Below are 14,629 nucleotides of genomic sequence, written 5' to 3'. Positions count from 1 at the left end.
ACGTAAGAGGGAACATACTGATAACTAGATTAGATGATTTTTTTTTTTTGACGGTAAAACATCAACATATATTAATAAGAGAAATCCGTACAACTAGCTGCAATAGCATCCGCACATAACATGTTCAATAGAGGAAGGGGCGGATGAAAAGGGACTAAGCTAATCGTAGGATTTCTATTATGGGCTTTACAGGCCCAGTCAGCAACCGTATTCGCCGCCCTAGGGCAAAACCCTAGCGAAAGGTTGGGGAAGAGAGATAACAAAAAAGCTGCCTCTGAGAGTAGAGCACGATCCGGCCATGGTGGCTGCGCTCTTCGATTCAGTGCTTCCACCAAGGATAGGTTATCAGATTCGACGAAGAGTGTTGCGTGTTGGAGACCCTTATCCAAAAGATGTTGAAGTGTTAAGGATAGGGCTTGGATCTCAACCTGCAGAGCGGAGGATGCTGCTACTCTTTCTGCGAAAATATCAGTAAGTCAGCCCACGGTTATCCCCGAGATACTAGCACACGCCTTGATTCGCCTTGGTGATGAGATCCGTCTATATTAATCTTCAGTGTGCCAGGATCTGGGGGACGCCAGAGATGCCCCATTTGTGTGATTGAGGGCTTCTGATGTGCTCTAAACGGCGAAGACAATCAATCTACTTGGGTTTGAGTTAGAGCTGCTTCAACGACAAGGGTCGGATTAGGAGATTTACCTCTGAAGAGGAATCCGTTCCGAGCCCGCCAAATCTGCCACAAGACATGGGATATCAGCGCGAGTCGAGGTAATTGGTTACCATCCCGTACTGTGGATACAAGCCATAAGTCCAGCCTCTGTATGTGATGAGGATCAATTGATATGCCAATCTGGGAGTGCGACCAGACCTAATTTGTCCACGAACAGAGTAAAAACAAATGTTCTAAAGTTTCTGGAATTTGTTTTTTACATATTGGGCAACAAGGACTGTCTATAATGTGCCTTTGATGTAGGTTATATCTCGTAGCAATGGAGTCGTTGCAAATTGACCAGAGGAATATACGGATCTTAGGAGCTGCAGGCATCCTCCAGAGATTTCGCCAAAGCCAGGTAGGAGTGTGGTATGAAATAGAAGCACTAGCTGTTAGTCCACTTGATTTAGTCTGTGTAAGTGCATGGTATGCTGATTTTACAGTATACATACCCTGTTTTGTAGCTGTCCAAATGAGTGCATCCTTGGTAAAAGTTGGTCTAATCTGAATGTCTGTGATTTCTTGAATTATTGGCAGGTCGAAGAATCTGTGTAATAAGTCTATTTTCCATGAGCCGGTAGACTGATCAATAAGATCAGCTACTAGGAGGGGTTCTTCTTGGGCCTTTGGTCCACCTAGAATACCCATGGGTAGCCATCTATCTTCTCTGATACTGATGCATTTACCATCCCCTACTGACGAACAGATGTTGGGTAAGATAGTTGCTCTTCCACTCAAGAGGCTCTGCCAGCCCCATGATGGGCGGGAGCCCTTGACAGCTTTAATAAAGGTGGATGCATGAAAATATAATCCTTTAAAGATCTTGGCCCACAATGAGAACGGTTGGTGAATAATACGCCATGCTTGCTTACCAAGCATGGCTTCATTAAAGCTGATTAAATCTCTGAAGCCTAAACCCCCTTCCTCCTTCCATTTCTGTAGTCGTTCCCAACATTGCCAATGAATTCCAGCTTTACTTGTGTCATTGTTTCACCAAAATTTAGCCATCCATTTGTTCTATGATTTTACATAAGGATCTAGGAATCTTAAAAAGACATGGCATATTGTGGAATAGATTGAATCACTGTTTTGAGCATAACTTCCTTCCCACCCTTAGATATAAGCTTCTCCTTCCACCCCTCTAGTTTCAATTGAACTCTAGTCAGAATCCAAGAAAACATATCTCTTTTAGAGCTGCCCCAATCAGTAGGTATCCCTAGGTATTTACCACATTGCTGCAAAATAGGCACCCTTAATTCTCTTGCCAAATTCTCTTGTAGTGACATAGGACAAGATGGACTAAAGAAAATTCAGATTTGTTTCGATTTATAGCTTGTCCGGTGGCCGAACAATACGATTTAGGATGTTAGATAGATTCTGGCACTCCATCAAGGTACCATCGAGAAAAAACACAGCATCATCAGCGAAGAATAAATGAGATAAAGTGGGACACCATTGATTCAATTTGATGCCTTTGAGTAAGCCCGTGTCGATAGCATTCCGAATAAGAAGTGATAGGAGATTAGCAATGAGAATGAATAAGTAAGGGGATAAGGGATCACCTTGCCTAAGCCCTTTGGTAGGATGAAAGCTCGAAGATAATCACCATTCAGTTTAACACATAAGGTTGTAGTTGAAATGCACTGCATGATTAGCTGTACCCAATGAGACTGAAAGCCTAGACGTAGTAGATAATCTTGAAGAAAATCCCATTCGATGCGATCATAGGCCTTCTGCATATCAACTTTGAGCACCGCTTGAAAATGACGTTTTCTTTTCCTAGTTTTGATCTGATGAATAACCTCTTGTACGATAAGAACATTATCTTGAATCTTTCTCTTCCAAGCAACAAAAGCACTTTGTTCCTCGGAAATTAAAGCAGGCAGTAAGGGTTTTAACCTGTTAGCAAGTACTTTAGAAAAATTTTTATAAGCATAGTTGCACAAGCTAATAGGTCGATATTGGTCCAAGCATTCTGGGTTGGGAGTTTTGGGGATCAACGTTATAACAGTTCTATTTAAGTCCACCGCAATGATCGTAAGTGAAAAAAGACTGAACTCGCCCGATAAATGTCTTCCTTAAGAACCTCCCAATGAGATTGATAGAATATACCAGTCAAACCATCGGGACCCGGGGCTTTTGAAGCACTTAATTGAAAAGTGGCCTCGGTTACTTCTTCCATTGTTACCTGTGCTAGAAGCATGTTGTTCATTTCTGTGGTAACCATTTGTGGACATTCTTTGTAGAATCTGTTCATAACAACGGGATCAGGAGGTTGTATATAGGAGTGAAAAGTAATCTGTAGTCATTTGTTGAAGCTGGTCGGGATCTCGAATCCATTGTTGATGATTATTGTTGACACCCGAAATTTTTTGACATTTTAATCATCCATTTTGCAAAAATACAAAAAATAAATAAAGAGCCAAGAAAAAGAAAATATAAAAGAAAAGAAAAGAAAAGAAAAAAACAGAGAAGAAGAAAAAAAGAAAGAAAAAGAAAACAAAAAGAAAAAAAGAATATAAGAAATAATGAAAATGAAAAGAAAACAAAAGAAAAAAAGAATATAAGAAATAAGAAAAAATAAAAAATATAAAAGGAACGGACGCTCTGGGCTCAAAAAAGTTCGGAGGGAAGACTCTCTCTCCTCACACGGACTCTCCCTCTCCACCCACTCATTCTCTCTCGAGCAGAATTTTTTCAAAAAATCCTCTCTGCAATTCTCTCGATTGGGGCTTTCTTTTTCTGGTTTTGTTTCATTCGAGCATGGACTTCTTCTCACCGAAGGAGAATGGAGGATTGGCCGCTTATTGATTCAGCCATCAGACGTGGTTGTTCGGCCATTAGAGGTTGCTGGTGTTCTGTTCCAGCAAAAGAGAATCTGAAGATCGGCGTTGAACAACTCTCGTACCGGAATCGAACTTGATATTCTCAACGTCCGGTGATTCCTGAAGCGGGATCGAAGAGTGGCTTCATCATCGTTGAAAAGCGGACATCTCTGGAAGTTGATTCTTGGTTGGTTCAATCAAGGCTAGGGTTTTCCTCCGTCGGTGTGCGATTGGAGCGACGGGAGCAGCGGTAGAGCTTGATTCGACCTCTTCCGTTCGTTATCAACCGCTTGCTCGCCTCGGAGCGAGCGAACGTTCGGCCCTCGGTCCTCTAGTGCAGAAGCTTGCCAGAGGTTGGGCGGATCGGCGACGATGATGTTTAACCGAGTTAGTCTCTGGATCGAACTCACCAAAACGGTGAGCCCTCTTTCTCTCTCGATCCGTTAAATTTTTGGCCTCTGGTTTCTCTCTCCCAGTCTCTCCCTCTGACTCGAACATTTTCTCTCGGCTCTGTCTTGCGCGCCGGATTTGACTTGCTGGAACGGCCGGTCGAGGAGCTTGGAGTTTAGAGTTCAGACAGCGTCGACGGCAGCGACGACTTACGATCCTTCGCCGCTTCATTCAAGGTACGTTGAACATAAATTCATCTTCCATATCCGGATATTCATTGTGTTGAACAGTGACTGAGGATTCTGATTTCTGTTTATGAAAAACTTACCTATTATCGAAGTTCGTTGGGTAATCTGAGCCTGTAATATTGTTGTTGTGATAGTTTGGTTGTGCTTTCGTGTTTGGCTATTGCATTTTGGACTCATGGCCAAGATGCCTACTTTCTGCTCGATGAAATGCTCAAGTTAGATCGGTAGATGTAATTGATTCATGTCTGAAACTGAACCATTGATGAAATAAGTTTTCCCATGGTCCGCAAAAGATAAGAGTAATCATTCATTCGTTGTTTGCAAAAGAATAGTGGCTGGAGTTGTGTACTGCATTTCCATTAATGAAATGTACGAATTATTGATGGACTAGCGTTGAATTAACTCTTGCTGAGTTCATTTTTTTTGTACTGAATTCTTTGTGGGTTTATGAAAACCTTCCTTCCTGGCTTTTTGTATTGTAATGTGGCTGTCAGTTTTCCTTGGCATGTATTGGCATTTAGCACCAATTTCTGGAAATTCGTTCTGACTTGTGCCCTGTTTCGGATGATTTTTTTTTGCAAATGACCCGATACGAGCCGGTTGCTGTGGTTTTCTGTGTTTGATGCCTTCATGAGATTTGAAGATGGTTCGACTAGCTTTCCAACGAGCTATAATACACCATGATCCGACATCATTAGCCACGTGAAATCTTCTTTAAAAGTTAGGAAGTAATTCTGGAAAATTGTTATGTTCTACTCTGATATGGAATTTCGTATACCTGATCTGTCACTTACTGTTTTGACTAAAACTAGGTGTTAGACGAGTTTTTTTGACCTCGAGCCCTTCTAGACATATAGAATAGACTTCTCAAGCTTCGATTTGATATGTCGCATGCCCATAACAGATGTCATTTGGTCGCTCAAAAACACTTACAAAGTCTGTTGATTCTGCAGTAATTGTTTTAGAATGATTTGCTGTTCGACTTACTGTGATTTTCTGTTTTAACTGGACTAAGCTGGTAGATGATGTTATTAGGGTTTAATGTCTTCTAGATATTTGCAATAGACTTTTCAAGCGATTCATAGACATATAATACGTGCGATTTGGCCACCATTTGCCCTGCCTGATGCTTCTTGCAAAGAGCACTAATCTGCTGATGTGTTCCGCTTGTTATAATCTGATCTCGACCACTTATACAAATGGCTTTACTTGAGGCTAGTTTGGTTATGTATTGATGCCATTTTGATCAAGTAGACTCATACGTGCTTGTGAGAAGATATAGCTTCAATTCATGACGATTTGTCATCAAATAATCACAATTTATAGTCTCATGTGCTCTTTTACAATTCTAATTGCATGCTGAAATTTGAGGATTAAGCATTGATTAGATGGATATACATGTAGCATGAACACGTTCAATGATGCATATTGTTTTGTGAATGATCTTTTGTCACCTAATTCATTTGCTTGATTAATTGAGAACCAAGGTTATATGACTTGGATGTCTGTCATATTATGTGTCTTGCATGTGATCATTTGATGAATGGTTTTGGTGTGACACATATCAATGCTGAACTTTAGGATATCACTCGAAACTTGATTCCGTATTGTACTTCTTTTAAACAATTGATTTTGATATGATGTATTGTTTTTTGGTTGCTTGATGTGTTTGATTGTTTCTTTTATTTGTACGCACCTAGTTATGGGTTTTCTTAGATTAGATTTAGATTAAGATCTCGAAGATGGAGAAGGCATGAAGAGGGTGAAGGTCGATGTCCATTCCGACCATTTTCATGTAATGCTCATTTTCCCGACATATGTCTCGGGTTTTATGCATTGTATAAAGCCCGACGAGTTGCGGGTTTCCTTTCTTTCTCGATTGTTTTCTCTTTTATATTCTTTAGAATTGCATGATTAGGTTTACTGATTTCTCTTGATTGTTTACTTCATATCTTGTACTTTCAATTTCATTGATTGTTTTCTTTTCATTTTTTAGAAATAGAATTGAATGAAAATGATCAACCACGCATGATCACTTAGTATAGGAATTGATGATCCTGAAAATATAAAAAGAAATGCATGGACATGTTAGGAAAAACACAACATACTGTTTAGGTACCGAAAGGGCGTTAATAGCAATATTAGCGTAACCCAAGTCCCCGAACCTGGATATCTGGTTGCGTAGGAATCGAGGGAACACTCCCGACCCTCGATTGGGTTTCTAGCCAACCCCCAAAGATGAGGCTAGTGGCGACTCCTGTCTATTTTTAGGTTGTCATAAATAAGTAGATCGTATAAATAAATCCGTTGTCACGCGGGGTATGAGTTTCGATGAAACTCACTATGGTTTAGCATACTCGATGTAGGGGTAGCCCAAAGGATGAAGTGATGCCATCCTAATGGGTGGAGCGTACTATCGAGAGGGCTACCATGGTAAAAGTACCCTTAAATTCGATATCCACATTCGACTCTCTTTTTTAGGTGTATCGCTTATGTGGGTATGGATCGCGACAACCTACTGTCACGCGGGGTACGAGCTTGGGAGAGCTCGCGATCTCGAGATCAAGTACCCTTAAACCCGACTTTTCCCACCTTGGACACATTTCGAGGGGGCGGCGAAAGTCAGGTCGCGACAATTATCTCGCAATATGGAAATATGATTACGTTGTCTTCTTTGGATAGTAGTGGCATGAAAGAATCGAGTATTGCGATCTCCCCACCTTAATGGAAGATATGTACTATTCACTGAGCTGTTGTTGCTCATTCCACTCCTCCTTTAATCTTTTTAGGTTCCTCGGTTAGCGGCGAATAGAGCGAGAGCGCCGTCGGTGGGAAACTTTTAAGGAGTTCTTTTTTTTTTTTTTTTTTTTTTTGGTATGGCTTATGGAAGTGGTGCACAAGATCCTTGCTAGTGGTTGGATTGTCTGAGTTCTAAATGTATACATCTTTTTGGTGGATTATAGAACCAATTTGCTGGTTTATCTGATATGTATATATATAGTTTGAGATATATATAATTGATGTCAGGTTGTTGGTTGTTTTTGAGGATGCGTCCTTCGTGTGGAAGGACGGCCGTGCCATCCCCATTCTTTGTAGTTTTGGGGTGTGACATTGCCATATTTCACTAATTTTAGAATCAATTGTCTGAAAGTATTGTCGTGCGTCGCAAGAGTCTCTGATTGCCAACTTAGAACAGCCTCCGCAATAGGAGTTCTCCTTTGCCTTCCATGTTCGTCCACATTAGTGGGAGCAGTGAGTTTTGGAATGTGGCAATATCTCCCTTGAGAATCAATGAATTCTTCAGTAGTGGGAAAATAGAGTTTAGAGCTTTCCCTAAAAAAAAAATTTGCGTCTTGGAACATGGAAATTGAAGGGTTAGCATTTTTCTGAGTGTCTTGGCTAGGTGGTGCATCACTTGGAAGTTCGAGTGGGTATGAATTCTTCTTTGCCCATTTTAGGATTGGTTTGTAGAATGGGGAGACGGCTGGCTTTTTATGGGGTGGTGAAGAAGGAGGTGAAGGCGGTAAAGCTGAAGTTGATGGCGGGGATGCTTTGTAAGCAGGCGGTGGTGATGGGGCATAAGAAATCATGAACCGGAACTTATCACATTCACCAAGGGTATCAACAGAAGAATCTGAGTTCAAATACCTTCGGTACAAGCCATCTGTAGCCTTTCGGGTTTTTCGCTTGGGTCTTGTAACTGGGTCTACTTCATGAGGAGAATTTGTGCAATGAGAACATTGATAGAAAGGATTCCGAAAGAAATGACCATAACAGTCTTTATAATAATGGACAGGATTTCTATTGCTATGGAAGTATTTGACAAGTTTTTTTGGATTTGGCTCGGAGATTGACTCTAGGACACAAGGCTTCATCATGAACAACGTTAGAAAGATGGAAGGGCTTTCTTCTTTTTCTTTGCAAAATTTGATGGCAATAGTATCATCCTTTCTCCTCACGAATTAAGAATCTAAGGACTAGAGAGGTTTGTTGTTCTGGTGTAGCTTTTCATGGCTAGTGATCCAAGTTTCTGGAAGCAGCTTGGCTAGCTTTTCTTTAGGAATTTTCTTGAAGACATGAATGCGGGAAAGCTTGATCATTTTGCATAGAGATGAACCTGACTTCTTCGTTCCCATTATGAAAATTAAGATCAAGGGCATGTTTTTTGCACACGATAACCATTTGGTAGTGGAATGTTGCTGCAACAGAGTAAGCAGTCGGATGTGCTCTAATGAGATGAATCTGAACCTTTAGAAAGGAGAGCAACTGAGTATGTGAAAGAGCAAAATTGAAATTCGGGACAAGAGTTACAAAGATCATCCCAGCATTTAGAATGGTTTGGACAGTGCAAATACAAGCGTGCTGGTATTCTAAGAATAGAGTATCCAGTAGGATCGGGTGAAACTTGATTTATTAATATAGGATGGTTGGCGTTTTGTCGTTTTGGGTTTAGTGGACGTGGTTGGTCCCAGGGCAACGCGAGGAAGAGGACTAGAAGGAAAGAGGAATAGGCGGGAGGGGAAGATATGGGCTGGGTCAAGCTTAATTATTTTTGGGCGAAATAGGTTTTACGAGCTTGGGTTTAGTCTGGACTTTGATTCTGGGTTTGATCCGGCCTTGGAAATGGGAGAATTTGGGCTTAGTGTTTTGGGCTCTGGACAAGTTTGATGGGCTTGTTAAATTGGCCCTGGTCCGGACGAAAAAGGAAGGTAGAGATAAGGGGTCGGTGGCGACGATTTCCAGAAACCCTAACACCAGCACCATCGACTTCTCCGTCATGGCTCCTCGCCAGCTCGCCTCGTCGAACTTCCCTTGGTTCTCCTTCTCTCCATGTCGCGCCTCCTCTCTCCCTCCTTCCCCGGCCTTTACCTTGTCGGACCGCTCCGAGGACGCGCTCCTGAAGGCCCTCGCCCACAAGCAGGCCAGCAGGGCGCCGAAGCCGGAGATCGGCGCCGCCAACGCGGTTCTGAACGACCTCGAGATCGATGAGGCCAGCATCGAGAGGCAGGTCCAAGACGGCGTGTCCGGCGCCGGCGACGTCCCCCTCACGAGGGAGGCGGAACGTGTGCGGGTCATCAACACGCCGGGGAGCCGCCGGTTCTACCTTCCCTCGTCCGACTTTGACCACTTCGGAGTCAATTCCAACGTCTTCACCTTCTGGCGTGAGGTTTGTCGTGGATTTGAGTTGAATTGTCGCGATCGTAGTTGAAAGAGGGTTCTGCTGCGAAGATTAGATGATGATCTTTAAATATTGCTTGACTATTATCTGGACGAAGAAAATCTATTTGCTCCACTATCAAGTTTCTCTGGGTCTGACAAAAAGAAAGAACAGAAGCATGTTAATCTTTTTATTTTTATTATTAGCATTTTCGTCTCGAGGAGGATATGTTCCCTCAAGTCTGTTTCCTCACGGAGTATCCCCTTAAAGCGTGGGACGTCGTGGAGAGTTTTGGCGATCTTCTGGTGAAGGATGTGAAAACTGGGGCTTGCTATCGAGCTCACCATGTGCTTGAAGATTTTTGTAATGAGGAGCTCCAAAAGGATTTGGGCATTAGTGCAGAGAAGGCTGCCGAACTCAAGCATGTACTTGCAACTTTGCGTCGTCTCTCTGTTCCTGAAGTGCATGCCAAGATAAAAAAATATGGTGTCACGGCTCCACACACCAAAAATCCTCTCTCTGATCCCATCCGTCCACTGGTTTTTTGCTCCTTAAGTAAGTACCACCAATAGATGTGGCGCTGTCATGCCAATAGTGCATGTTTTGTGAATTACTATTATTATTATTTTTTATTTTTTTATGTCTTAGGTTAATTTTTTCTTCAATCTACTGCAGGCGCAAGTCACCTAAAAGTGCACTAGGCATTCTTCGTTCTGCCAAATGTTTCAAAGCCCTCCTTCGATGTAACAACTTTAAACTCCCCTTTGCTGTTGAGCAGCTTGGGAATGGTGTGTGTCATGAGGTTGTGCATCGTTCTCCCTGATCATTCTAAATTATGCATGTTCGCATGCTTGGGTTGTATCCACGATCTCTGCTTTGATACTATTTCATAGCATAACCTGTCTTAAGACTGCTTTACATGTAAGATTTGATTTGTCATGGTATTCAAAATGGGCTTAAGACGTGGTCTCCATAGTAGACGTATTGTCATCATCTTCATCATGTCCTTATATTTAATCCACCATTGATTCTAAAGCTTTTCACATGTGCAGGTTCCTCACCATGGCCTAGGTTTTTATAGATTTCGTAAGTTCATTCTTGCTGAGATCGAGCATTTTGTCGATCCCGAAGATAAATCCCATCCAAAGTTTTCTCGAGTTGCAGATCTGGAATTGTTTATGCTCTCCAGGGAACAACAAATTTCTGGCCAAGCAGCTATTAAAACTCGGCTTGGCGAAGCAGTTTCAAAGGTTTGCTTGAATCATCTTTTGGACTCGATTTTTCTTCCCTAACTTGTTCACTTTCACTTTGAGTCTCACAAATTTCAATATGTTTATTTACAGGGAACTGTTAACAATGAGACTCTCGGCTACTTCATTGGGAGAGTATATCTTTTTTAACTCACCTCGGGATAGACAAGGATCGCTTGCGGTTTAGGCAGCGTCTTTTAACGAAATGGCTCTCTGTGGAGCAGATTGTTGGGATGCTGAAATTGAGTGTTCCTATGGTTGGATTGAGTGTGTTCTTACTTCAGATGGGTCAACATATGAGTTCCAATCATTTACGGTGGTAAGAGTTATGTTGCCTTCTTTTAAAATTTTTTTTTTTCCCCAAGAAGGGGCCCGTTCCGGAATACTGAAAGAAACAGCTGCATCTCGTGTGATCTCGATAATTGAAATGATTTATCATGAGGTCCTCTCGAGTCTTTTGAAATCCTTCTAGAACTCTTCATCCTGTTTCTAATTTATAGGTAGCAGAAGCGAGGTTATGGAATGTGAGTCATAATTATTTTTATTTTATCCAAATAACTTCTTTTGATCTCTGTATAGCAAGGTGTGGTTTTGTTACATTGCACAGGTTCTCTTTTTAACCTGTCCTGTGTGGCAACGATTTGATGGATGACACGTGTTATCCGTTGTCGCACAATCATATTCTTTTGTCTAATATACCGTTTGAAGCAAAACATTATCCGGCACATTTTGAGGGGGTTGAAAACTGGATGAGAGAAAGTTTGGAGATGTACATGTTCTGTTAATTAAAGAGGCATCTAGTCGGAGTGATGATTGTTATCGTTTGACAGAAGAACTGTGGAGCACAGAAGAAATGTGGAGCGGCTTTTGTTGCCCGTAAAAAAGTTGCTGAACCTAGAGAAGTGGAGGTAATTCTTCAGGCTAGTTAGCTTCATGGGGCAGGTTTCTGCCCTTCATTTGTGAATCCTCGAGTTTCTTATCGTGACTCAACTAATCGAAGTATCAATGCAGAAACTGGTAATTGTTCCAAACAAGAAGGAACTAGGTCTTGCCTTTAGGGGAAACCAAAAGATGGTGGTTGAAGTTCTGGAGGTATACGCTGGAGGTTCCTCGGTTTTTGCTCTTTTGCTGAGTATATTAGGAATCTCTTGATTTACTCTATGCTTGCATTTGTCCCGTTAACACCAGGCAATGGGTGAAGAGGAAGCTTTGCGGTTGAAGGCTGCTTTAGAATCCAAAGGAGAGGCGGAATTTCTGGTAAGCACGATGGGGAAGAGTGTAATAATCAAGGATAACATGGTCAATATTTCGAAGCAGAAGATAAAGGAAGATTGGAGGGTTTTTACGCCGTCTGTTATTAAATCGTCTTTTGGCATGGGACGCATAATATACTGCCTATTTGAGCATTCTTTCTATACAAGGCCCAGCAAAGCGGGAGATGAACAACTAAATGTGTTGCGCTTCCCTCCATTCGTAGCACCTATCAAATGTACCATTTTGCCATTGATACAGAAGCCAGAGTATGAGTCAGTTGCTCAACTGATTAGCGAATCACTGACAGGCAAATACCGGACTGATGCTCGTGTTCCGCACAAGATTGACATAGGTACTTATCCAGTATAGAATTTAGGTTCTTAATTTTTTGTGTAAAATGAGTTTCTCTTGTGCATATTTGCATGAAGCTCATATCTTGGTCACTCTGTTTTCTTTGCTCACCATAGAAGGGGGATTTTATCGAGGGGGGCGAATGCGAATGCCTGCATCCTTGAAGCTCTTTTCATTTATTCTCATGCTCAGCTGCAAAGTTTGACAGACAACCTTATCCTCTTTGCTTATTCTTTCTTAAACAGAGCTATGATTTCTGAAGCTTTTCCTTTCCATATGTGGCTACATGAATACTATGGGTCGATCGCTCTATTTTGTCCTATTCACAATGTTAGGGGATTTTCTAGAGGAGTTTGAATGCTTGTTTTTCGAAGATTGTGTTATTTATTTATTTATTTTCCTAATGCTAGGATCGGCTCCATTTGTTGGCATCGTCTCTTCCCACGTTCCCTTTTTTATTGTTAAAATATGAGCTATGGTTTGTTGAAACTGCTAATGCTGGAGTCAGCTTTGCAGATCTGAATGTTACACGAATGACTCAGATAAGAACTTGTTTTGTCATTGAGCTGCATATTTGGATCGAGATTTACTGTCCTTGGTGCAAGCACCAAAGTTACATTGGAGGATATTCTGCTACTTTGACCTGGCTATGTTTACAGGCATCCCCACATGGAGGAGAGATGCGAGATTCGTTACAGGCAACACCATAGGGAAGAGATATGCGGTATGCGATGAGTATGGTGTGCCTTTCACGATCACTGTCGATTCTCAAGTTGATGTGATCATACGAGAGAGGGACAGCAGAGATCAGGTTCGAGTTGGAGTGGGGGAAGTGGTCTCAATTGTGAAGGAATTGATTGACGGGCACAGGACCTGGTCCAATGTACGGATGATGTACGGTGGAGTTTCCGCATCTACCGAAGAAAATGAGTAATTGGGTTACGGATATCATTGCTTACTTTGCTGTCGGTTTATCATATTTTGGGGTATCCAAGGTAGGAAACAAACGGTGTACTTCATATTATTTTTCTGTTGATATTTTAGACGGTGTCGTAGGTAAAACAAACAGGAAGTTGCGGATGTACGTTGGGCTGTTCCCCTGATTTCGTATCGCACACTTTTCATGGAAATTCTGCCTCTTGAGAAGGTGAAAATATTTATCTATGAACTTCTCTGCTTCGAGTTACCTGTCATCAAGATCTGCCACATCACAACCCTAGGTACTCCGATGTGCGTATCGCTACAACCATCATGGCTGTTGCTCCGCCAAACGCTATCCGTCGGTTGCCAATTCTCAGCCTCTCGCCCCCTCCTCTCCTTCTCTCTTGGATATCAAGCCGCACGTAACATTTAACTCGGCCTATCTATTTGTGCTCGTGGTAACATTGATGGGGTAACATTGATGGAGTTGGTAAATGGAACCGCACAACTCGGATTGAAATTTAGACGAAAGATAGGAGAATTAGCAACATACCAGGTCATAGTTTGATCAATGCAGAGGAGGAGACCTATGAGTTTGTTTCCGGGAAAATTCTCGTCGGGAGTAGGAAAAATATTAGGGACTTGTTAACAGATAGTATCTCGCCATGCTTATACAAACTCGATCTGTGCTGTCCCCGTCTCTGCAATGTTCATCTTGTGAATTGATAGATATGGCGAAGGGCACTCCAAGCTCATTCGGATTTGCAGATCTGAATGATCCACAAACAATCTACAAATATCACACGATTTTATAGAAATCAGACAACTAGTGAAGGTCAACCTAGAAAGTCAATTTTCAGGGGAAAAAAACACACAATGTGAGACCGATGGTACCGATCAAATGAGCCGCCCGCGCCCCCCTTTTTACGAAAAATTCTACACCAAATAGATCGAGATATGATGAGTAAATCTGATGAAGGATGTGTTTGTAGATTTCAAACGTATGATTTTATAAAAATCGAGCAACGCATGAAGGTCGGTCTGGAAAACGATTTTCACAAGCAAAAGTACTCACTTTGAGGTCAATCGTACCTACAGGAATACTTTCATTTTTTCCCTACAGGAATACTTTCATTTTTTTCTGAAAATTTTACACGAAATAGATCAAGATGTGATGAGTAAAAGTCATGAAGGCACCAACTCTAAATTCTTGTCACAAAAATTTATAAAAAAATGGGGAATCTGCAAATGTCGCTCAAAAACGAGGAAGCCAACAATTGTTCAGATTCATGACATATATTTCGAGGCAAGTTCCACTCAAAAAGCAATGTCCCATTAGAGCCATAATATATCAACTTGAAGCTCAACTTGCATGCTTCAAAAGTCTAGCGCACATCTTTGGAAGATGAAGACGTTTTCGAGCTCCTATCATCACTCGAAACAGAACAGTCCAGAGATGCCTATGAATTTCCAAAACACATGATTATACATCATCAAATAATCGATCAATCCTTAATCGA

General features: G+C 41.6%; 1 protein-coding gene across 1 annotated transcript; it reads left to right on the top strand.

Annotated features, from left to right (window-relative positions):
* Window positions 1-7,717: 7,717 nt before the first annotated feature.
* Window positions 7,718-13,376, top strand: LOC104455646 (glycine--tRNA ligase, mitochondrial 1). Its single transcript, XM_039317851.1, is given in 11 exon segments — window positions 7,718-9,342; window positions 9,540-9,892; window positions 9,982-10,135; window positions 10,386-10,583; window positions 10,677-10,722; window positions 10,725-10,778; window positions 10,781-10,902; window positions 11,414-11,491; window positions 11,595-11,675; window positions 11,772-12,189; window positions 12,848-13,376. Coding segments are annotated over 11 exon segments (2,169 nt in total). The 5' UTR covers window positions 7,718-8,952; the 3' UTR covers window positions 13,123-13,376.
* The last annotated feature ends 1,253 nt before the right edge of the window (window positions 13,377-14,629 follow it).

The sequence above is a fragment of the Eucalyptus grandis genome, chromosome 7 (assembly GCF_016545825.1).
Source record: "Eucalyptus grandis isolate ANBG69807.140 chromosome 7, ASM1654582v1, whole genome shotgun sequence".
NCBI classification, from domain to species: domain Eukaryota; kingdom Viridiplantae; phylum Streptophyta; class Magnoliopsida; order Myrtales; family Myrtaceae; genus Eucalyptus; species Eucalyptus grandis.
This window is presented reverse-complemented; position numbering and strand designations above follow the sequence as displayed.